This window comes from Conger conger, chromosome 5, assembly GCF_963514075.1.
Source record: "Conger conger chromosome 5, fConCon1.1, whole genome shotgun sequence".
NCBI classification, from domain to species: Eukaryota; Metazoa; Chordata; class Actinopteri; order Anguilliformes; family Congridae; genus Conger; species Conger conger.
Genome location: NC_083764.1, coordinates 11,910,941 through 11,934,938, shown reverse-complemented (window position 1 = coordinate 11,934,938; position 23,998 = coordinate 11,910,941). Strand labels below are relative to the sequence as shown.

Here is a 23,998-nt window from a genome sequence, read left to right as displayed (position 1 = left end):
GCAGTGTCAACACAAAGCGTGGAAATGGGAAGTCGGTGGAAAAACAATGAGCCTTCCTGTTGTTGGTGAGACCGGTCTGCGAGCAGTCGGGAGTAGAGAGGGTGAGAGGAGAAGGAGAGGGCAGGACAAAAGAGTCCCATAAGGAGAACCTGAGCCGCGGAGGGCAAAATGGCAAAAGCTGCCGTCCTCACTACTGTGCTGTGCCTGTCTGCGCTTTCCTTGGGTCACCCTGGGAATGGAAGCCTGGAAAATGACATGAGAATCGGGAGTCCAGACCGTGGAAGGCTTGCTCAGGTGGGAACCCAAGGAGGAAAGGCTTTTTCTGACATTTATTAAGATGATGATGAATAGCCTCAGTGATATTATTATATTATTATATCTTATTGTTTGGGGCATGACAGGTCTGTCAAACCTACTGCAGTGTGTGTCTGCATGTGTAAATTACAAAATATATCTGTAAAAAATGTGTAAGTAAATATGTATTTAAACATATATCTAAACTTGAGAAATGCATCAATTTACAAGGAATTACCATATTTGAGTAAAGAGAAAAAAAGTACTGAATACTAATTTTGATAACATGGTGCAGTATGGTTGGTGTTGGGTGTAATCATATTCGCCAGTGAAGCTTACTGTATTGTATGATTGTAAGTGGTTGATGCATGCTGTGATGGCACTCCAGTGTGTTATTATAGTGCAGTTGAGTTCTCTGTTGGTCTTCAGGGTGAAGGGGCCCAGCCCTTACCCAGCGCTGAGGAAAAGGCAACTCAGGAGACTGTCAGAGGTGATGGAGACAGCGAGGAACCAGACCCAAATCCTGCCTCAGACTTTGAGAACAGCTACAATTACATCTGTATGTCAATGATAATACAGCTTCCTACTACAAACTGGAATATCTTAATAGCTGCATGCAAACCACTAGGCCCCCTGTGTTAAAGACGATTTCTCTGTGCCCTTCCTCTGCCAGTATCCAGACTGGCTGCCATGGACCAGGCTATCCACAGGTTGAACGTGGGACACTACACCCTGGACGTGAAGATGTCGCAGCTGCTTGACAAGGTTACCCGGCTGGATGGCAGAATCGGAGAGGTTGAGGACACCGTGCATCAGGTGTCCCTCCTCAGCAAGGAGAATCGCAAGGAGGTGGGACGCCTGGAAGGTAAGGAATTTCCCTCTCCCCCCTTTTCTGGATCCACTTTTTGGGCTGTGCAGAACAAGCACCACTGGACAATCCCGTTGTATTTCATGATAATTGAGTAGTACATTTTTTAAATTATATTTTGTATAAGCACATACTTTTTGACTGTTTTGTGTATGCTGTCATGGTAACCTCTATTGTGTGTGCTGCCATGGTAACCCCCGATATCTTTCCACAGGTTGTCAGAAGGGCCGAAGGATAGGGCAGAAGTGTTTCCTGGTCTACCGCACGTATGAGTCATATGCCGGGGCGTCGAAGCTGTGCCAGGAGCGCGGGGGCAGGATGGCCATGCCGCGGGACAGGAGGGAGCAGGAAGCGCTGGCCGACTACGCCAAAACCTTCTTCCACCCGGGGAACTGGCCGGTGTGGCTGGGCATCAACGACCAGCGCTCCGAAGGGCTCTACCTGTTCGATGACGGCACGCGCGTCTCCTACTTCCAGTGGCGCAAGCACTACCTGTCCAGCCAGCCGGACGGAGGAAAGCGGGAGAACTGTGTGGCCATGTCCTCGGATGACGGGGACTGGTGGGACAACTACTGCGACAGGCCCATGTACTACCTCTGTGAGTTTGACGTCTGACCTCCTCTCCTCTGAAACTCCCACCTGACAAGTCAATTTCCTGTATTGAAATAATTAAAGTCTACTAAACAAAAACAACCATCAATCAGCAAAGCTTGACGACAGTTGTATAAACTGATTTTCTTTTTGTAAAAAGTAAGATTCACAACTTGTATGTATACAAATATGTTCATGAAAATTTGTTATAAAAAACCATTCAATTGTTAGAGAATGCTAGTTGTGGAGCACAGTTAAGTGATAAATTATAACAGAATACGTGTGATGGAAAAATGTTGACGAGTTAATTCAGGTAATGTTTATGAACTAAATGAATTTCAGTTTATGTATAAAAACATACTGAAAGTCCCTTTCTTGGGCATGAGGTGTCATAAGTTATACTGATAAAATAATAATCTAACAGCCAGAGCCAATTTATTCATGAATATCCTTTCTTCACAAAAATCCAATTATTTTTCTTATGTTTTGTAAACAGTACAATTGCAAATAAGCTGTGGACTTTCTGCATATTGTATTATGATCACAGTATAAATGTGCAAAATCTTTCAAGCCAATTTTAAAGTAGTGTTACTACAGGAAAAACATTATGCACATTTAATGATCACAAGCTAGTTTGTTCACCTGCAGTAAAATGCTGCAAAACCTGATTTGTCTGATGACATCACTGATTTTTCTACTGATTGAATAAAAGAACAAATAAACACCACACTTCAAGACCTTTGAATTACTTTGATTCTTTGCAAAATCCCAGTGTTTAGAATATTAAGGCAAAGGGTAAAGCTGGGAAAAGTGTGAACGCAAAGGAGGACTGATCACAGGACAGGAAGAGTCATTGCCCTCGATTTGTGGGTTGCGTTCGGACAAGGCTCTTCACAAGGATGCGACTGAGAGCCCTGTCTTCATAGTCACAAGCCGGGGGAAGGCTCTTCCAGTGAGCGGTCAGTGCCCCACTGTGGAAACTTCCGGTTAAGGGTCTGAGGGGCAGCGTCCTTCGGCAATGCCTGCCAGTATCTCTGCTACCTCAGGCCTGTCCAGTGGACCCTGGCTGGGGTGGGAATAGATAACTCTCCCACCCTCATCCAGGACAAAGTCACCACCCAACTGAAAACGATTACAAAACAGTCTTATCAGTCACCATTTCAGCCAACATTGGTCTTTCATGACACAAAATAAGGTGTTTAATGGTTGAAAACTTTTGTTTACCTGATAGAAGTCACTGATATAAATACTCTTCATTTCAGGAAACTGACGGCTCAATGTGAAGTACTCTCCATACTTAAGCATGTTGTCGAATTTGAACACCTTGGCGTAAGACCTGCCAAGCCCAAATGCAGTGTACACCTGTAAAAAAAAAAAAGACACACACCTAGTCTATGACATGGTGCTAAAAACGGAACAAAAATTTTTTTCAACAGGCATCTGACACTGCATCTAGGCTCATGTGCACATCTAGAAGCTTCCATCTCATTCTTACCTTCCTCTGAGGGTCCAGCAGCATGTCATATTTGCAGCCTGTTTCCTGCAGCCAGTACTGAGCCCCCTCCTTACAGTCAAATGAGACCACCAGCACCCGCACTGACTGAGCATCCAGAAGACCCTGCAACACATTGGCTTTTAAAACAACACTGCCTTAAAGGAGAGGAATTGCAGCAACAAACACGATCAAACCACAACACTGTTTATCCCACCCCTTCTCTGTGAACGCGTGAAGTTGAAAGTGCCAGCCCGTCAACTGCATATTTTCAAACCTGAATTTAAGGACTATAAACCCAGGTAGAGGGCGAGTCAACATGTCAGTGAGTCTTTTTCAAGGATAGGAAGGGATTTACAATGGTCTTGTAACAATGTTTTTACACAAAAATCTTACCTATTGTACCTTTAAGGAATCAAGCAAAGCAACAACTTTGACATCACACTCCTTTGAGCAGATGCCCTAATCCAGATCGATTTACAATTTCCACAAGAAGGAAGGCTGTTATGTTTTATGATTGCTGTAGGTGAGCAAACCAAAAGATCGAAGTCTTAGATCGATCAGTCTTAGATAAATATAGTCATAAAGTTACATCATCTTAATTCGGGGAGAAAGCATTTTGATTTAGACCTACCTGATTGGTCTCCAGCTCAGTCAGGTGGTCTCGTCACGGTAGTCAGGCCAAGTGTCTGAGCAAAACTAGGAGCAGGCTCTCGCCTTTTCCCAAGTACTGGGCCAGATTTACAGTCCTGCGCAGGACACAACAAACTCAGCAAGTGAGAGTGGATTCTTCCGCACAGAAACAAGCTATCTTCAACCAGCTATTCATAACCAACTAAAGGGAATCAGGGACTTTTCCAATAAAAAAATGTCCCATTCTTCTTAATTATTTTTTTAAATAAATTGAACACAGGACAAGTGTGGGAACACTGTGCAGATGGGTTGTAGATAAGATGACCATCACTCTGTGTGCATTTTGGCTGGCCTGCCCTGCACTCACCCCCCAGTCCTAGCATCAGTGAAAGCCATCTCCCCTGTCAGACTTCCAGCCCTCGAGTCCTGTCCCAGCAGCCTGTGAGTCATCTGCTGCTCTACATCCTGGCGCTGGAGGAAGGAGTCCCAGTCCACCTACTCAAAAAGAGGACTGTTCTAGAACATCTATTATAGTCATACTGGTGTGTAGCATGTGACTGACCTTGTCTGTTTTTCACAGGCTGTTTGTGTGGTGGTGGTGGTGATGGTGGTAGAGGCAGTATATGTGTGTGTGTGTGTGTGTGTGTGTGTGTGTGAGGGGTAAGGTAAGACCTGCTACCTCGAGCTGCAATAAGTCTTCAGTCGAATCCCGTACTTCAGCATGGCTGGCAATGGACAGAGAAAGAGGAAATTGCACTCGATTGTATTTCACAATAGTTCTAATGCAAAACCAACAGAAATCTACACCCTGCAGACAGTATTCGGTTCCTCCCTTACCGATAGGCAGTCTTCCACAGCTCCTCAGCTTCACTCCTATTCTTCACTGACAAGCTGGAGACACAATACAGGGACATACATGTGTGACTGCATTCATACACCATGCATTAAATAATCCCTACATATATGATAACATGAGTGAGCCTAGATCTGAGTTAAAATTGAGTGGTCATTTTACCTGGTAAAAAAGCTTGCACCCACTGCAGCCAAACTAAACAAGGATGTAATTGTCTCTGCGACCTTTTCTTGCGAGAGTCCTTTGAAAATGATTAACATAATTGAGGAAGCTGGTTAGAAAAATGTTTGCCAAAAATCTTAATCCATCAAGCATGTTATATAGAGAACATTGCAAATAATGACAATAATACAAACAATGAGTAACAACAGTATTAACACATCCAGCCATAAACTTTGCAACTAACTTACGTTAGACTACTGAGGCCACAGTTTTCCTATATCAACTGGAATCCATTTTCTTATTCCCGCTTCATGCTAGTGTCTCATACTATATCTGGGAGGAAATATGATCTGTTGTCTATTAGCTAATTTACTCTGGTGTATTTAGTAAACTACATTTTGTCTGGTTGCTCACATTAGGTGTGTTGAAAGCTACCTAACTTAGCTATCATGTTGAGCCAGCACTCCAGGAGGCTAATTTATTAAATTGTCTTACCAACAAATCATAGTAGCTTAGACGGAATACATTTTAGTTTTAGGCATAATTAAGATGAAATTAAAATGTTATAGAAACAAAAATCAAGCATGAGCACAACTTATCTTAAATTATTTTAAGATTACTTTTAAATTTGAATTAAGAAACATTATAATGAAGCCCTAGATCAATAAGAGACACAAAATGAAATTTGCGTTTTGCGGTTGGCGCTGTGAATTCTACCTTTGCAGCATTCATTCTCAGCTTCTTTTAATATACTTCTTCCAACACTGACAAAGTCTGAAACAGCATTTATGAGCAAGTCATCCTCCTTCAGTTTAACTTCACCGGCCATCTCGAGTCTTCGCTCGCATTGAGTGGGGAGCGAACGAGTTGTCACTTCTGCGAATAGAATGGCATATGACGCAATCTATCACACGGACAGAACCATAAAACGGTCATCTTAACGGGTGAACTAAGTCCATCGAGATATCTAAACACTGGAGACAGCTCCCGCTTACCATTTATTCCTGCTGCTCAATGGCGCATGAAGTCAGATCATTGAGGCGGCCATGTTTGAGAACATGCGCATTGGATACTGAACATAAACTAGAAAAATACTTGGTACCTAAAGGGCCAGCTTTCGAGCTACTAGTTTCACCAACTGATATGAAGTCGCCCCCTACTGATACCTATATTTTCGCTCTAAAAGTTTATTTACCCATTGGACTCAATTTCATTATTATTTCCGAGGTCCGATTTCCCCCCTAACACACATACAAAGATATAAATGTTTTTATTTCCCAATAAATGCTCTGACGCAAAATCTAGTGCGCCCTCTTTGGCAACTGCTCAAGCGTTTATCATTGGTTCGTCCCATCGAGATGGTTCGTCTTCCGTGGTTGATAATTTACTCTGTCTTCTTCGTTGTGCATGTGACCAAGGACACAAATGAGCATAAGCAGTGAACGAACGTGTTTCCCTGTGTGGCGGAATGTATCCCCATTGGTTTCTATTGCAGTCGCTGTATATATTTTATACTCTTAAGGTACCGAAACGTCAAGGGATCACTGAACTCTATGGAAGGGATGCCGTAAACAATGTGGCTCAGAAAAAAATCGATCCCTGGAGAGTAATTCGTTCATCGTGAATGCATTTTTAAAATGTGAAAGTACTGTTCAAAACAGTTCATTTCACAATGGTAAATTTATAGTTTTGAATGTACTCCAATTGGGAAATTGAATTTTTGCCTGAATAATTTGTTTTAAGTGTGAACTAATGTTTGGAGGGTTCGGTGATCATATTTTATCTACAATTTATTGTCATTAGAACCTCGGTTTGTAAAGTCATTTTGAGTGACTTTATTTACACTAACGAACGGTAGTTTGTAAGGTCAACGCAGGCAGCGTTCTGAGTGGTGGGCAGTTGAACTGATCTGAATAATTTGTTTAACCTAGGCCACGTTCAGCCCCGACAGAACGTAGCAAAACGTTTATTTAAACAGGAACGGTGGGCTGCTGAACATCCTGTTGCAAACCTATGTGGACTGACATAGTAGTCTGCTCCAATGGCGTCTGAGAAGGCGTTCTCCGGCATAGGCCTACATGATTATTGATTCGGCCTACACCCCCGACACACCCACCAAACGGGAGCAAACAGAGAGGGAGAAATGTGCTCTCAGATCTTTTCCGGTAATAGAAAGATAGAACTGAAAATGTCTAAATGGCTTTACTTGTCCCGACACAAAATGTGGCATTATTTCAAATTCACTTTCATGTGAAGAATATAATTAAAAAAGTAAGGAAAACAAGCAAAATTGTCCAACCATTTTATTGGCCATTCAAAAAAATCTTAATCCCATAAAAGTTTTTAATCTCCAAGTTTCACAAACCAAATGGAAAAACAACAAACATCCTCATCTGCTCCATTCACCAATGAAACCAATGAATTCCCACGTTTAATCAGAACTCGCCCAGTGCAAAACATAAAGAAAGGGGGAAATAAAAACAGCCATACAGTGCCATCACTGATGTGGATTTGTAAAACTGAAACGATAAAACAGTAGTATTTTACTTCCAATTCTTTAAAAGAAATCACTGATGGCTGTCCATTTGATCCTGAACGACCCAATGCAAAAGGAACCAATGCTTATTTGTTCTTTCGTTCACAGTAAAGGGTAACTGGGGGGAATACACAAATGAGAACAGTGGTCATTAGAACTGAAATACCTTGGTACCACAACCTGCACATAGACATGCAGGTAGGTAGACAGGGATATGGATGGATAGAGGGATAGAGAAAGAGAAAGGAAGAGGGGAAAAAGGGGACCTACACAGGTTAATGTCCTCCTCAATGCAGCCACTATCATTCTGCCACAGTTCAATTGCACAAACCCCCACAAATTTCTCCCTGAACTATTTGTTTTCCTAATGTGCGTGGCATTAATCAAAGCATTAAAACTCATGAAAATAAAAGGTTAAGAGTTGTGCTAAGAGTGAGAACACAGGAATGATTGTACTTCATGGCACTTCTTCTGAGCAGCAGTCACCCCATCCACCAAACTCATTGGTCAAGTCAGTAAAACAACTACCATGAATTACCACATTATGAAGATAACAATATGGCAATGACCCAGTCACTCTCCAACAGTCAAAAAAAGAAAAAGAAGAGATTGCTTGACTTATGTTTTTCAAGTATTCCTTTAGGAATTAGGTAGCTCTAAAGAACTACACGGTTTAAACTCTTACATTGCTCTCTCTGCTCATAGTATACAGAATGTTCCTTAAATATTTTTCAGTGCCTCACATATTTTTTTAAATAGATTCTCTAGTATACAAATTAAACAGTAAAAAGTAATAGTTGTAGCTTGTTTCCAGTTTTCCGCTTCAAGTTTGCAATTCTCTGGGAGAACTGTTTCTCAAAAGGAGGTCCACAGAGAGTCAAACACTCTGTAACATATTTAAGTCTACCACTGGGATATACCAATTTAAAAAAACTGTTGTGTTGTTTTGAACCTTTAACGGAAACTTAAAATGTTATATTTTAAAGAACACCACACTCAGTGTGCATCTTTAATTGTTCTACAGCATTTTCCACACTGAATCATAACCACAAGAGCGGTAGGGTTAAACCTGAAACTGAACGTAAACGTTTCAGTGTGTTGTGCTTTTGGGAGAAGGACAGGTTCAATAAAGGTATTGTAAGACTATAAGCAGAGAAGGCAGATGGAGAGAGGCCTTTGTCCACATCGGGGGAAGTTGCCTTAGGACTTCTTCGGACAATGTGACGTAGAGTCCGTGTTTAGGACTTCAATCATTGTTCTTGTTGTGGGAAATGACTCTGCTACTGACGGAAGACTCTGATACCACACTGGAAGGCTTGAGGAGGAAGCAAGGTGCATTGTTACAGACAGAAGTAGAAAAGTTTCATTGTTATGTACAGTATAGAGTACTCACACACTGTAAGGACAGTTCACAACTACAATATCTTCTTATTTCTCTTTCTGTTCGCAAAGATCCTCAGCATATTGTCTAGCAACATGTCATGCTTTTTGAAATGCCTTTATTTGAAGCTCTCCAGCAGAACCACTCACCTCTTTAACTTCATCCAGCTTTTGGCTGTTTTACTGAAGTCTTCCGGGCTAGGTGTTGTCATAGCTTCAAAATCTACCAGCTGAAAGAGTTACAGGGGTGAAGAAACAAAAACAAAACATTTAAAATATATATCTACAAGAATATCACAACTTGATGTAGTCAACTTTGGTATACCGTAATAACTGACATCACCTTTCCTGGTGGAATTCTACCAATGACTTCCTTTCCACTTGCCATCAAAGCTCCCATGACAACAGAGTATGCCACAACACTAAGAAGGAGCAAAGAAGAAATGCGTTTAACCTCACCAAATAAAAACTCCCATCGGTTCCACATCGGACAAAGGCTGAAAGTACTTTAAGTCACTCACCTGGATCCCCGGGACAGAGGCATTAGGTTACAGAAGTAGTAAACCAGGGACAGGATTAAATTGCATACCGCATCTGCATCCTTGATAAAGAGCAAACACAGTAACACTTACACAACTGATGGTTGATAGAAATCACCATTGGAGGGCATCGATACACTGTGGATTCCTCTTGTGCATAACTCAATAAATACTGAAGATCAAATTATTTCAAAAAAAGATGTCCGGCAGCCTCGATAAGAATGAACAGAACCGCTCTATTCCGTACCCCAAGTTCAGTGGACAGCATGAGTGCCTTGCCCTTGGCAGTGAGCTCCTTGTACAGGGACTCGATCTCCGACTGGTACTGCTGGGTTCTCTCTTCAGTGGTCTGTGTCTCCACAGAGAACAGCATATTCCCAACCCTGCAAGCAAAAAAAAGAAGAAGCTGTATGCGCAATGAACCTGCGAGCACTTAGCATTGATCGGGTAAAACACCTCATACACCACTGCCTTTTTAATACCTTAAATAGGGAAGTAAGACTAGAAAATGTACTCTATCCCAAAAAAATGGTGATAAACGTTAATGCAAGGCTTTTCAACATGGTGCAATTCATCAAGGTTATAAAAATTCATAGCTCATCAAAAAAAAAAAATCTGGCATCAGACTGCAATGCTATACAGCTATCACAGATGAGAGAGAAACCCAAATCTGCTCCATCTCCTGTAACCAATGACATGATCGTTTGCACAAAAACCATGTAGTTGTTGGGAAAATTGGGTAATGTACAAATGTGAGCATTGAACAGAGAAGCGTTTCCGAAACTAACCTGTCTCCTGTGATGGTGATGGTGAAACCGTCATGCTCTTTCTTCAAATCCTTTAAACTTGGTACCTTGGAGTTTACTGTGAAGCCATCCCTTGTTTTACTGTTAAACTGCTTCAGGGAAGAAACAGGAGAGACGTGGGTATGTGAGAAACCCCACATCCAGTCATAGAATAATCTCCTTTTGTCACATTTCTTTAAACTGTAATTGGCAGCCATGATGGGGAAAAACACATGACTCTCTGGGAACAAAATAATAATCTCAGGTTCCAGATAATATTAGGATTACCTTCATTATGGGGAGAAGGTCCTCCACCTTATTGACACTATCCAGTGCTTGACTTACTTCCAACAGTCCTCTGGGATTATACGCCCTGGCCAAGAAAAATTCCAAAGGCAGAGATCAAATAAACATTTTTTCTTTTACACTAAATGTGTCCCTCCTTACAATATCACAAGAATAAATGGCTCTACAATATCCCTTTGAAATATAATTCCTGAAACATAATAGTTCAGAAAAGGCTTTGATAAATGGTCAGTGCAGAGCAGTTTATTTTGCAGGTTATCATCTTACTTCTGACACAGGGGGAGGACAAAGTACTGGGTGAAATGATATCTGTAATTAATCAAGACAAGCGATACATCCACAGTGAGCTTGAGTTCTACGGGAACTGTATTCTCCATTCAATATAAAAATAAAAACCTTTAACAACAATTCCTAAAAAAATAAAAATAAAAAAACGTTTATTCTTGTGACCCACCTATGGTAACCTCGTATCCGGTCTTTGATGAAGTCTAATATGTTGCTGAAGTAGGCCAAATATCTTATGTTGATTATCTGTCCTCTGTAAGCAAGGAAAGAAACTTCATGTTGACAGGACAGTTTCAGTCAACACCCAGAACAGAAACTCTCAGGTCAGATTAACTCAAAGTTGACAGGAGCAACAAAAAAAAATCTAATCTCTGTAGACACAAATAAGACATTTGATGCAGCCACTACAATTCCCTGAACACAACAGGCACTGTTGCTGTGGGCATGAATAAGACACATTTGATGCAGCGACTACAATTCCCGTAAGACAATGAGCTAGCTTTGACCTAGTGCTGTAAGGCTAGCTTTTACCACTCAAGCGATATACATGCACTCCTCATAAATCTGGGCCTGGGATTTCTGTTTAATGGCAAGGGGCTTTAAATGCTGGATGATACAGCAGCTGATTAGATTAATGTGGTGGATGATACAGCAGCCGATTAGATTAATGTGGTGGATGATACAGCAGCTGATTCGATGAATGTGGTGGATGATACAGCACCTGATTCGATGAATGTGTTGGATGATACAGCAACTGATTAGATTAATGTGGTGGATGATACAGCAGCTGATTAGATTAATGTGGTGGATGATACAGCACCTGATTAGATTAATGTGGTGGATGATACAGCAGCTGATTAGATTAATGTGGTGGATGATACAGCAGCTGATTAGATTAATGTGGTGGATGATACAGCAGATGATTAGATGAATGTGGTGGATGATACAGCACCTGATTAGATTAATGTGGTGGATGATACAGCACTTGATTAGATTAATGTGGTGGATGATACAGCAGATGATTAGATGAATGTGGTGGATGATACAGCACCTGATTAGATTAATGTGGTGGATGATACAGCAGCTGATTAGATTAATGTGGTGGATGATACAGCACCTGATTAGATTAATGTGGTGGATGATACAGCAGCTGATTAGATTAATGTGGTGGATGATACAGCAGATGATTAGATGAATGTGGTGGATGATACAGCACCTGATTAGATTAATGTGGTGGATGATACAGCACCTGATTAGATTAATGTGGTGGATGATACAGCAGCTGATTAGATTAATGTGGTGGATGATACAGCAGCTGATTAGATTAATGTGGTTAATGATACAGTAGATGATTAGATTAATGTGGTGGATGATACAGCACCTGATTAGATTAATGTGGTTGTTGAATCCTCGGCTAAGGCTCCTTGCAGGCATCTGGTCCAGCCAGAGAACTGGCTGATCTGGATCTGCAATCCTGTAATGGAGAGCACAAGCTGCTAACAAACATTCACACACAGCGTCTCATCTGCTGTCACAGTGGATTCCATAACGGCCATGATTTTGAAACATAAAAGGATGATGATGTTATTAAGATGTTGACCAAGATATCAAACAGAATTTGTTTTTCCACCCACAAATTTGTCCATTTACTTCTTAACAGCTCGCTTTCAAACCAGCACAGGCTGCTGGCACCCGATTGGTTACAGTGTACTTGAGATGCAAATGACATGGACACACCCACCTAAAGAAGCATTTCTCAAAATTGTGTAGTAGGTGGAGCCAGGCTATAACGGCGAGTGCAATTACTGTAAGATAATTTTTCTACTGGTACACAGCCACATCACTCACCTCCTCCATTTGACTGCTATGTCAAACATGTCCCTCCACTGCATCTGCCTGGTCTTGCCATTGACTCGTACCTTCGAGTTGCTCCAGGTCCGCTGCATGGCCTGCATGACTTCTACTGTGGCCAGGCCCATGGCTAGTGTGGTAAAATGCAGTGTTTAGATTTAGTTTCTGAAATACACTTGATGAAAAATATTTTCACACCATAGAGCCTTTAAATATAATCCTCCATTTCACCTTAATATCAGTTTATTGTATACCCCACTGCTGTGGGGTATACTCATGCTGTGTGTGTACCAAAGCTTTTTGAACTGAAAATCAATAAATACTTTAAGACCAGAATAAAAAACTTCTTCTGAAGGTGTTTATGATCCACCCACCTCTGTGTATTCTGCGGTTGGGGAGAAATCCTGAAGTGTTGTACTGCATAAGGGCACCAAGGTGATCCGCAGTGCATACCAGCTTCTGAATGTCTGCGTTATAGCTTTCAAAGTTCTGAGGTAGAACATCCCTGTGACAGCCAGAGAATAGAGTCATACACAAGCTTCACCTGTCCTGCCGACTGACCCTTCTTTATGTCATTCATCAAGGAAGCCATTTTATACATGCGCACTTATCCCTGGTTATGGGTATGCACTTTGTTGTACGTCGCTCTGGATAAGAGCGTCTGCCAAATGTTATTAATGTAATGTAATACATTCACAAAAATACACCTGCAGATAATTTGTGTAGATCCCAACGTTGCTAGTGTCAAAGGTACACTTTAACAGAAAATGATTGTCACAGGCTGTTTACTGTTGTATAGATAGGAAGTGTTAAACATCGAGTCGCCTACATCATTTTTATTTGCTGGAGCCTAGAAAAAAAAAATTGTTGAAAAGTGCGGCTATACAATATACTTACTTTATGTGCGGCTGTAAGCCTGGCTGCTCCTCATAGTCCTCTATAAGGAAAGGAAGGTTTTTTGCCCAGTGGTTTTTAAAGTTTCCTGGAAGATCTTGATCAACATTATATTCTGCCACAGCAATGTCCAGATGAGAGTGCAAGTAACGAGAGTATTCTGTGTGGATGGGGAGGGAAAAAGGAAAAGCATAGAATAAAAATTAAAGCATACAAACTCGACAAACATGCCCAGTAAAGTGCCTCCCATTTTAAGAGCTTCATGTGCGAAAGCGTGGCAAGGCTCACCTCTGAGGTATTTGACTTTGAGATATTCCGAGCTGGCTTTCTGGCCCAGCAGTGGGTCGTTCAGCATGACTTTCGTCTGTGCTTTGATGCCTTCGTAGAACTGTCCCATGGCCACGTGACTGAGGCCTTTCATGTACTGACACACCTCATTGTACGGCTCCAACTGCAGGCATCTCTGCAACACACAATGACAGCCTTTAATGGAAACACCCGGAGCACTGTGTCCCACATAAACATACCACTGGTTATTCAGTCATTAACCTTATTGGTCACAAAGCTATGAATAATTAACGGTTGATTATTAAGCGTAAACGTCATATTTATGATATTTGATTAAAAAACAGCAGAAATGGAGATGCAGGTTTTTGGGTGTGGCTCTTCCAGCTAAGGAGGGCATAGATATGGATGGGCCCAGTACCGAGTTTGGAACCAGCACTGATAAGCCTGGTTAGCAGTGCCTTACTGGATATCAGTTGGTTGATAGTATGCCTGCAAGTCTGCTTGTTAGTTATGTCTGTGCGAGAATCGACAGTGGAGGTAGCAGCAATGAACACTGAAGGAAAACTAACTGCTGCAGATGTAATAAAGGCAAAAGGCATGGCTATGACACAACTCTGAATCACAGTCCATTGTACATTCCACACGGTGACAGATGGGTTTGTGGGGGCAGAATTCCTAAAGGCCTGTGAATCATCACTCACTAAGCCACATCCTTCCCACCCAGGCTGGCAGAATGCAAGCCGGCCAAGGAAAAGAACTGCCGTCATAACTTCATGTTGACTAGTCATCAGGGGGCAGGAGGAGTGCATTTAACACACATGCCATCAACACAGCTGAGAAACTGAGAACTGAGACTCATCGGGTAACGTGCTAACTCCTGTCTGATTCAATTACAGTCAAAGCAGGACCGCTGACAGGCTGCCACCACGCATGATACGCGTCGGTGATTAAAATAAGCAACAGCTAATTAGTCTGTGCCGCTGCTAATCCGATGACACCAGAGTGGAAATGAGAAGGCACACAGAACGGCTGGGAGGGCCCCGTCTGTAACGGCTGGGCTGGAACATTACAACATAAACACCATGCCTACAGGGAGTTTTCTGGACAGCTTGTGCTCTAAAAATGACAGCAATTAAAGTTGTTTCCAGCAGAGGAGATTTTTGTCCTCAAATCGGGGTCATTTACACTACTTCTCCAGACACAAGAAACAGAAAAAGCAATACTCTGAACAACACAACAGATGATGAGGTCAACTGGCTTAGTCGGGAAAGAGCGCTTAACAACCGAATGCGCACAGGAACCAACGCTTGCAGGCTCAAGAGTGCTCTCTGTCATTATCTTGTACCAGATTGCAAGAGGCCTCATCGCCCTAAGCTTACCACAGAGTTCCTAAACTAAGCACTATGAGGCTACCAATATTGCCCGAGGTTAGCGCTTCCTCTCCTGTAGTAGATGTGGCTTGTGGAGGTAAAACAGGCCTCCTAGCTGATGGATCAGAGGAGTACATGGTTTTTACTGCAGTACGCTTTGTGCGAGTGCATGTGAAACAGTGGTGTTTCACAAGGCCGAACTTCACAAGGACGAACTTTATGAATCATATATGAAAAAATATAGAAGGAGGAGAAGAAGAAAAACCTTGAAGTTGCGTATGGCCTCCTGCAGACTGCCATGGTGGTACAGCATCATGCCCCTGAGCTGCAGGGACTGAATGTGATTCTGGTTCAGCAGCAGAGCCTTCTGGAAGCTCTCCATGGCAGCTTCAAAGTCCCCCAGCTCTCTACAAACATACGCACACACAGACACACACACGCACATCTGTGAAGACCGGATCGGACAGCATAATTATTCAAGCTTTTGCTATAGATTGGTGATCTTAATTCCTGTTCCTGGTGAAATATCTGCAAAATACAGGAAACCAGGCAAGTTCAGTAAACTCGACTTGTTCAATTAAGCCCCGAAACCAGCTGACCCTGCGGACTGCCAGGACCAGGAATGAAGATCATTGCTATAGAAAAGGCCAGTGACACTTGTGCTAGGTCAAGCAAGAGGACCTCACCTATATGCCTGTCCAAGACTTTTGTATGCATCTATGAAGTCTGATTTCAATTTCAGAGCTTCTTTGAAAGTATCGATGGCTTCCTGTAGCAGGAAACAATATTAGGTCAAACGTAAGCAGGATACTGTGGTCATGAAACTTGAATATGAACAATGGTGTGAACACATGGACAAATGTGTTTATCTTTCGAAAAGCGGAAGATGTTCACCTTGAGCATTCCTCTATGGAAGTATGTCAAGCCCTTATAAAGCATGGCGATGGGCTGGTTCTTCTTCAGCTCCAAAGACTGCTGAAAGTCTTCCATAGCAGCTACATAGTCCTGTAAAGTAAAAGCTCAGTCAATTTGGATTTTGTTAGCATACAACAATATGAAAATGTATACATTAAAAACACTCAAAACACATATTTGCTATCTCTACTTGCTATGAATGTGTGCATGAAGAATGTCATATTTACGGAACAACCCATATAGTTCATCATTTCAACCACCGATATAGTCCAGCATAATACCAGAATTTCTGACTGATTTGACTACAAACGTGTGGCAAAAACAAGAGATGCTTTTGTGAGGCCACTGCAGAATATGCTTGCATTAAATGTTTTTCTGATGCAACCCCAAATAAGCATTCACAATTTGACGTGATCAAAACACCCACATGCCACAAGATTATATTTTGCCGATGTACCACAGTCTCTCTTGCCTCATTGCTTTATTACAGTTGGGTTGCTGTGATGATCAACATTTAGAAGCCTACGTTCACATATTTTAAAGAGACAAGATAATACTAAATTTTTTAGGCAGCTCCACAGTTTGCGAGCCCCTGCATTAAATATATTGAAGAGTAAAAGTTTTTCAAGCTCACCTCCGATATGAACAGCAGGGTTCCTCTGTGTCTGTGCAGGCGGGCTGAGGGTTGCAGCTGAATGGCTTTGGAGAGGTCACTCAGAGCCTCGCTGATCCGCCCCAGAGGAGAGAGGATCTGCAAGCATTTACAAATGACAGATTCCTTACATCTACACGGTACTCAAAACAAATATACATTTATAACCACAATGGAATTTTAACGGCAAACGTACGATCCTAGGATTCCTTTCTTCTGTTGCAAAAGTCAAAATTCATGCGAGACCGCAACAAATTTGTTTCAAATTTTGGAGATTTTTTTGTAACCATACAAGGTCAAGCAGATACTTGAAAAGCAAGTTCATAATGCACTTGTCCTGTTACATGCACACGTCTGACAATCCAAAATAACCGGTTCAATCAGGTTATTCCTTTCCACGAGGCATGGACACTCACCTCTGCCCGCTGTTCGTACACCTCGGGGCGGTTGGGCTCCAGAGCGATCACTCTGCTCAGCTCATAAAGCGCAAGGTCTGCATTCTTTATGTCCTGAACACCAGAGAGAGAGAGGTCACTGTCACTTCCGTTAATGATGAAATACAGACTCAAGTCACAACCCCCATCAATTTCCATCACTCACACACAAACATAGACACTTACTGCTGACCATTGGCCCCAGGTGCAGAGCTAATAAAGAGAATTTGTTTATCTGCAGAATTTTTATTTATCTATGCTGGACGACGTTGGCCATGGGAGCCATATCTGCTCTGCATATTCACAATATAAAACGCTTGGCAAAAAAATTCTAGGGGCCGGCTACAAAAATGCTGCATCATGTCATTCACCTGCAAACTCTTCTTGCCGTACGCTATACCTCTTCCATAGATAGCACTGACCAACTCAGGATCTCCCTGCACAAGAGAAAAAGGAAGCAAATCAGTATAAAAAAAGAGATGGAAAATGATACAGGGTAATTATATTTTTCTTTGTGATGCAAACTCAGTGTAACCGAGAGGAATTACGAGTTAACTCAGAGACAATATACCAGACACTGATTCACCTACCTGCAACAATAATGAAAAGTGTTTGATGGCTTCATCGTATAGGGCATTTCCAATTAGTACGTATCCTATTGCTGAAAAATACAGAAAAAAATATTTTTATTGTAAGAGTATAACTATAGATACAGATCGTTTTTTTTCCCAGATATCACATTGTTTGCCTTACCTAGCTCTTCATTTGTGTTGTGGTTTTCAACAGGAAAGGGAAACCGCTTTTGCTCAATGAACACCTTTGCCTGGCTCTATTAAAAAAATGCCAACAAAGACCAAAGGAGTAGATCAACTTACTGTTACTCCCCTTTGAATCAGTGAGTCATAAAAACTGTGTCATGATAAATAAAGAAAGAAAGACAGAAAGAAAGAAAGAAACTAACTGACTCGGCTGAATCAAAATAACTTCTCTCAAGAAATCATACAAACCAGTCACTGAAACTTAAACATATTTTATTTAGTTTTCACTGCTGCACTTCAGTGGTACACATACTATGAAACACAAGCAAGGAGCAACCATCTATCTATACATGCAATCAATCCAGAGGACGACTTAATGCTCTCACCAAGATCTTCTCTGCGTTGAGAGAGAATACTGACTCGCAGGGTGGATTGCCCCCTTCCTCACATTCGGGATCCTCCAACTGGAGAATGGAGGCCTCTGTAGGGGGCACAGAAAGGTGACTTTCAGAAGAACACTGCAGTGTATTTGGGTAGTAGCTAATCATTGGGTGACACTGGGTCAGAAGCACGTAGAGTTCAGGAAAAGAAAATCATCACAGCAGCATGCAGTGCAATGCATCTACCAACCTTTGCTCTTATTATATTCCAGATAAGAATGCAGGCGTAAGAGGGGATATAACGCCTCTCCTGAGAAGCTTAGTGTAATATTTGTAATGTGAACTCAGTGTGGTGAAATGTGAATGCAACGACAAGCACACAGTAACAATTTACCGGCAGTAGCAAGGTTATTTTGAAAATAACGACACATGAAAATTAAGTATTTAATCGCTATGGCACGTGAGACCAAGCAACAGTCCCATGTTAGGTTATGCATTTACAACACAGATTCCAATGAATGACATTTAAATGGGTGGTTCCTGGAAAGCAGAGTAGCCGTGCATATTCAGTTCACTGACTTGGGGACACCGAATAAGAAAATGACGGGCCTTGGTAACTTCGCTAAGTGGCTGACCATAGCTAGTTATACAGAAATGGTAGTGGTTGACAGCTCATTTTAGTGTTAGCTAGCTAGCTATGTGCATGACCAGAAAGCCAGCAAACTTCTATAGCTCGCTAGCTGGTTAGCTACATATATCTGGATGGTCACGATAATTTGGATATGTAGCGCTAGCTTCCGTAATGTTTACAAGTTAGCTATATGCAATCCCTAGTTTAAGAATACAACCATGTCCATCCAAACATTATCAGCATGTAACTCGTTAGCAAGCTAGCTAGCTGGCTAGTCGATGTTACCTCCTGTCAACGGATGCGGAAGCGGGTGAACGATAGCTATTACGTTACAGCGAATTAGGAGGACGTGGCAGAAACTGTGTACAAAAACAGTTCTCACCACAATCTGCTGCGTATTCTTCCCATTCGGATGGAGAGCTGCAGCCATGCTTGTGCAGTTCACTGTTGAAGAACGTCAGTGTAGAAAAGTATTCCGTTGAAAATATGGCTCGGCATAAGCACAGCAATGAGAGCGCAACCACAACAACACCCCGGCCAGCAGGTGCCATGTTGTGTTTAATGTGCAGGTGAGAAGCGCCGTCGCTTTGGTAATGTAGTTCCAGGGCGCCAAATTTCTCCAAACACCAGTCGTTGCACAAAAGTCGAAAAGACTTCATCTCCCGACAAGCAAGCGGAGAGAGCCGCCCCCTCTCTGATTCCAGGAAGTTCGCTCCTGCAAGCCGGTTGTGTGGTTCATTTCGCGACAAGAAGCAGAAGAGCATGGCACAGGCACCGTACAGATGTATTGAATGCAACTCCGAGGCATATGAGCTTCACCGTGATTACAGAAATGGGATACTGAAAATCACCATATGTGTAAGTAGCAATGCACGAGCTGTTTCAACGTAACGATGGGGATGTCAATGACATGACTGTTCACTATCATATTGACGAGGTTGCTATGAAGTTGCCTGGTTATGCCAGTACTAACTCTGAAATATAGAGATACACGAATAGTGTTCGTTAATACTACGTTCATGTTTGGAGACACTGCAATATGTTTTATTCTGCAGCTAGCATGTGGTTAGATTATATTGTGCATACATACAATGCATCAGTGCCAGCTAACCGTTGACATCCATTCTTCCAGGACTCATGCCAGAAGCCAGTGGACAAGTATATTGAATATGATCCAGTGATAATTTTGATTGATGCCATTTTATGCAAAATTCAAGCTTTCAGGCACATAATATTCAACACAAAAATAAACGTGAGTATGACCACACATTAGCTGTCCTGTGAAACTGAAAACTGAACACTATACCTTGATTATGTGTTCTATTGTACATATTATTGCATACTGTTGCGCTGAATCTTGTTTTTAGAAAAGTAATACTAATAAAAATAAAATAATAATAATAATAATAATAATAATAAATAATACAAATAGCAATTGTATTCATTTTACTAGATACATTGGAGGCTATGTGTGTTCTGTCTACTGTGCGAGGCCTACTTGAGGTGGTCACAGCTGCAGGGATCTGAGCAGAGCAGTGACCCAGCAGACATAATCCGGTACACCAAAGAATGGGATTTCTATGGAATGTTTGGTTTGGCAGCTCTAGGTAAGCCAATGATGCAAAAAACAAACAAAAAAACAAACAAACAAACATTATTTAAGTCGAATTTATGTACACATTTTATTCAGTGAATCACTTATTTGTTGGCTGAAATCCTAGTCCGGGATAGACAAGACTTTGTCAAGAAAAAGAAAGAAAAGTAATGCTGGATGTTAATGAAGCCATTTAGGGTCCTCAGTCAAACCTAGTTTCCTAACTGCAGATGAACCGGTCTATTATTTCCATAGGAACATTTCAGATTTTACTGTATTATGTATGAGGACAGAGCCACTGGTGCTAAAGTACAACCCTGGTGAGTGCATTCTCTTTATGGAGATCTGTGCACATGCTGTGTGTTATTGATCACTTCTCCTCAATGAGGCTGTGTTGTCTTCGGCAGAGTTGGGTGTTTACATGGGTGGAGTGCTGGCCTTCCTGTGGTTGGTACGAGGCTTTCTGAAGTCCAGCCCGGAGCTGCCCATGCTGCTGAAGGCCCTGCTGCTGTCCAGCTACGGGAAGCTGCTCCTTATCCCAGCAGTCATATGGGAGCATGACTACTCACCGCTCTGCTTCAGCCTCATCAAACTCTTTGTGCTCACCTCCAACTCCCAGGCCATCCGAGGTACGCCACAGCATCGTCCGCCTGTCCCAGGGTTCCTTTTTGCTTGATTGTCATCATAGTACTTTGATGTCAACTGCCTCTTATTTCACACTGGGTGCTCAATGGAAGCTGTGCCCAAGGTTGTTTGGCTCAATGGGTCAAAATGAATCCTAATCTGTGGTATGTGAGAAGCAAGCAGAGAGGCAGTTGTTACTCAGTTTTAGTCAGTTTATGACTGTTAGGAACTAAGCTTGAAACCATTTACGGCAGGGGTGTCCAATCTTATCCAGAGGTTGCAGGTTTTTACGGTGTATTAGAATTAGGTATATTAGCCAAGCTACTTCTGAAGATCTAGATACAAGATCAAGACCAACAGGTTAGTTCAATCAGGTGTCATAATGCTACAACAAAAACTTGCACCCACTGTGGCTCTTTTTGGATAAGATTGGACACCCCTGATCTAGGGTTACAGAGGACGGTGGAGACACAAGCCCTTTGACACTGTGGTACAGTGTCCCTTGGGTCTCAAATCCAGCTCTTTCTGGGATACATAATTCAAGTATGTGATTGTTTGAAGGGCCTTGAAAAAGGTATAACACCATCTCAATAGGTATATTGTACATGATCTTGGTGGTCTTTTTCATCAAGGTGTAAATGTATATGGCAATATGGAAAATCTAGGCATAGTTACATTGTCTTAAACCTTTGTAATAAATTATAAAGGCAACCATTTTAGCCTGTTGAAAAGCTTTGAAGATCATCTTTGGTGTGGTTAAACCACATGTGTTTACTTCCATCTTTCACAGACTTACCGTGAATTCCTTTAAAAGTTGATAAAACCGTCTTTCCTCTTCAAGCAGCACCTCTCCCCATCCCTCCCTACCTCCCTGTGAACCTTAATTGTTGTCTCTGTGACTTGCTTTGTGTATCGGTATTTTTAGTTGGCTAGGTAAGCAGTGTTTGAATAGTTAACTTTGGTCACTTTTGCTGTTTCTTTGTTTCTTTGTTCTCAAAAGAATAAAATAAAAAATAAAAATAAAAAAGGGCCCTCGTCCTTATCTTTGTTGTACAGGTAGCAGTTGAAATTGTACTTCCCTCTAGGGTCTTTCAGCGAACTTATCCCTGGTTATGGGTATGCACTTTGTTGTACGTCGCTCTGGATAAGAGCGTCTGCCAAATGCCAATAATGTAATGTAATGTCCTCTCCTCCTCTTGTGTTTCCAGTCATTTTGAACTGCAGTAGAAGGCTGTCCCTCCTGGCAGTGTTTGTGGGGCTCATGTTTGAAACCTGTGCACCAGTTGCCTGCCAGAGGCTGCAGTCAAGCATGCCTGACTTTCTGCTGTTCCAGTGACCTGACTCTGACCCACATCCAGCGCAAAGCGAGGAAAAGCTGACCTCTCCCCAGGCCGGAGCCCAGGCCGGAGCACAGGCGAGGGAATTAAGAGTCTTGGCGATAAGACGGCACTGTCAGGAACATGTCCGCTGGGAGCAAACTGAGACGTTTAGGCCTTTCGCAGTGGCCTCTCATTGTTTATATTAGAGTTATTCCTATTCCTGAAGCGCTTTATGAAATGCCTGTCATCTGAGACACTGTTAGGCACTAAGGAAACATTATCCAGGGTATGAGCCACACTGCTTGCAGATGCCATGTATCTAGAAGCAGGTATTTACTTTAATAAAGTTCTTTATTTTTTTATCTTCTAATGAAATTGCCATTATTAAGAACTTGTTTAAGAACCGTTTATGTCGTGTACATTCAAACCAAAGTGGGGAAAATGGCCAGTTATTTTGAATACTGCAACAGCAATTGAGGAATTACAGGATCTAAAATGGTGTTTTGTGTTTGTGTTTACAGCCCTCTTTCCTCAGGGCAGACAGTTCTCTATATTCTGAGTAATGGCTGTGGGAGTTTGCACAGTAATTAACTTGAGAAGTTCTGGAATTGCAGATATTTGGAATGTACCACAGACCAACTACCCCCCACCCCTTGTGGCTTACAAGTCCACGGGGTACCGTATATCTTCAGGCAATGTTGGAGACTGGCGTTGATTTTCCTCCGGATTCAAGGAATCCATTTCCTCAATAAAAAATAGAAAAAAAGTCTAAATGCATAAAATGGGTGTGTATTAAAATGATCATTAAGCAAGAGGCCTGTAAAAAGTGTTAATCACGAAAAATATTTAAGAACAGTTGGGTGTTGAAATAATATCTTGTGTGTGGCCATAAGAGCACTGCAGTCAAACAAGATCTGATTTTACCAGCAATGCATCTCCCCTCTCTTTTTCATAATAATATTTTTGTCTTGAACACCGTGACTGCATATATAATGCTAACGTGTAACAACGCAGTTTTGTTGCATATAATTATTCAGCTCAGACACATTCCTGTCATAGAATGTGTCGGTTAAAACAAAATACAAAAATGTTTTCAAGTTGGGACAGGCGAGTGAATGTTCACTTGGGAGTTAATTTGGCTGGGGGACATTCTGGGCTGAGGCCCTACTCTGAGGCTTCAGTGCATTTTAAGCAGCTGTTTGAGAAGTCCTGGGTGTCTAGGTCATAAACAGTCATTGTTCTCAAATTTCTTGCAGGCACACGTCAGGAATAAACAGTGTTTAACAAATGGAGGAAACATGCAGTAATATGTTGTGTCTTTTGAAGGGGGCAAAGCTGTGTTTTTCTCAGTTTGGGTGACAGGCTAGAAGAAACTAATGAATTCTAATGAATGAAATTAATGAATTCACTAGCTATTTTTCCCATAGAACTGACAGAAGCTGATGTATTTCTGTCTCTGTACAATCCATATGCACTGAGCCTATTGGTCAAAGCAGTGGTAAATAAAGGCTTGGACATGCTAAAGAAATTAAGTGTCATAAGGGGAGGATGAGTGCTATGCTTC

At 41.8% G+C, this 23,998-nt stretch overlaps 4 protein-coding genes across 5 annotated transcripts; 2 read left to right on the top strand and 2 right to left on the bottom strand.

The window, feature by feature from the left end:
* The first annotated feature begins 60 nt into the window (after window positions 1-60).
* Window positions 61-2,488, top strand: clec11a (C-type lectin domain containing 11A). The gene is made up of 4 exons (XM_061242135.1): window positions 61-294; window positions 724-853; window positions 968-1,159; window positions 1,377-2,488. Exons 1-4 carry the CDS (start codon window positions 169-171, stop codon window positions 1,775-1,777), a joined length of 849 nt encoding a protein of 282 aa, XP_061098119.1. The 5' UTR covers window positions 61-168; the 3' UTR covers window positions 1,778-2,488.
* Window positions 2,164-6,187, bottom strand: selenol (selenoprotein L). The gene is made up of 10 exons (XM_061242134.1): window positions 5,889-6,187; window positions 5,611-5,769; window positions 4,894-4,972; window positions 4,716-4,769; window positions 4,558-4,603; window positions 4,246-4,373; window positions 3,880-3,994; window positions 3,249-3,371; window positions 2,978-3,115; window positions 2,164-2,875 (listed from the first exon to the last, which is right to left on the bottom strand). The coding sequence occupies exons 2-10, from the start codon at window positions 5,720-5,722 to the stop codon at window positions 2,741-2,743; spliced, it is 930 nt and encodes a 309-aa protein (XP_061098118.1). The 5' UTR covers window positions 5,723-5,769; window positions 5,889-6,187; the 3' UTR covers window positions 2,164-2,740.
* A 994-nt stretch (window positions 6,188-7,181) lies between these two features.
* On the bottom strand, window positions 7,182-19,579 carry ttc13 (tetratricopeptide repeat domain 13). 2 transcript variants are annotated; one of them, XM_061242467.1, is made up of 23 exons: window positions 19,280-19,579; window positions 18,273-18,367; window positions 17,882-17,957; window positions 17,719-17,789; window positions 17,500-17,565; window positions 17,111-17,203; window positions 16,677-16,793; window positions 16,022-16,132; window positions 15,814-15,896; window positions 15,393-15,534; window positions 13,758-13,932; window positions 13,473-13,629; window positions 12,950-13,080; window positions 12,573-12,705; window positions 12,106-12,198; window positions 10,894-10,977; window positions 10,422-10,506; window positions 10,137-10,246; window positions 9,596-9,731; window positions 9,331-9,410; window positions 9,153-9,231; window positions 8,960-9,039; window positions 7,182-8,744 (listed from the first exon to the last, which is right to left on the bottom strand). In XM_061242467.1, the coding sequence occupies exons 1-23, from the start codon at window positions 19,554-19,556 to the stop codon at window positions 8,630-8,632; spliced, it is 2,589 nt and encodes an 862-aa protein (XP_061098451.1). In that variant the 5' UTR covers window positions 19,557-19,579; the 3' UTR covers window positions 7,182-8,629. The 2 variants fall into 2 exon arrangements, with proteins under 2 accessions (XP_061098451.1, XP_061098452.1); XM_061242468.1 differs by having other exon boundaries at window positions 10,137-10,243.
* Window positions 19,267-23,670, top strand: arv1 (ARV1 homolog, fatty acid homeostasis modulator). The gene is made up of 5 exons (XM_061242469.1): window positions 19,267-19,755; window positions 20,030-20,149; window positions 20,351-20,504; window positions 20,899-21,120; window positions 22,324-23,670. Exons 1-5 carry the CDS (start codon window positions 19,660-19,662, stop codon window positions 22,449-22,451), a joined length of 720 nt encoding a protein of 239 aa, XP_061098453.1. The 5' UTR covers window positions 19,267-19,659; the 3' UTR covers window positions 22,452-23,670.
* The last annotated feature ends 328 nt before the right edge of the window (window positions 23,671-23,998 follow it).

What these genes read in the sequence shown, in the direction of transcription:
- clec11a (XM_061242135.1), top strand. Translation starts at nt 169, where the DNA reads ATGGCAAAAGCTGCCGTCCTCACTACTGTGCTGTGCCTGTCTGCGCTT. An exon ending in ACCGTGGAAGGCTTGCTCAG is followed by an intron (nt 295 to 723) that starts GTGGGAACCCAA and finishes GTTGGTCTTCAG; the next exon opens with GGTGAAGGGGCCCAGCCCTT. An exon ending in GGAGGTGGGACGCCTGGAAG is followed by an intron (nt 1,160 to 1,376) that starts GTAAGGAATTTC and finishes ATCTTTCCACAG; the next exon opens with GTTGTCAGAAGGGCCGAAGG.
- ttc13 (XM_061242467.1), bottom strand. Translation starts at nt 19,556, where the DNA reads ATGAAGTCTTTTCGACTTTTGTGCAACGACTGGTGTTTGGAGAAATTT. An exon ending in ATAGCAGTCAAATGGAGGAG is followed by an intron (nt 12,199 to 12,572) that starts GTGAGTGATGTG and finishes TCTCCATTACAG; the next exon opens with GATTGCAGATCCAGATCAGC. An exon ending in ATCACCATCACAGGAGACAG is followed by an intron (nt 9,732 to 10,136) that starts GTTAGTTTCGGA and finishes TTTTGCTTGCAG; the next exon opens with GGTTGGGAATATGCTGTTCT.
- arv1 (XM_061242469.1), top strand. Translation starts at nt 19,660, where the DNA reads ATGGCACAGGCACCGTACAGATGTATTGAATGCAACTCCGAGGCATAT. An exon ending in TATTCAACACAAAAATAAAC is followed by an intron (nt 20,150 to 20,350) that starts GTGAGTATGACC and finishes TCATTTTACTAG; the next exon opens with ATACATTGGAGGCTATGTGT. An exon ending in GTTTGGTTTGGCAGCTCTAG is followed by an intron (nt 20,505 to 20,898) that starts GTAAGCCAATGA and finishes TGTCTTCGGCAG; the next exon opens with AGTTGGGTGTTTACATGGGT.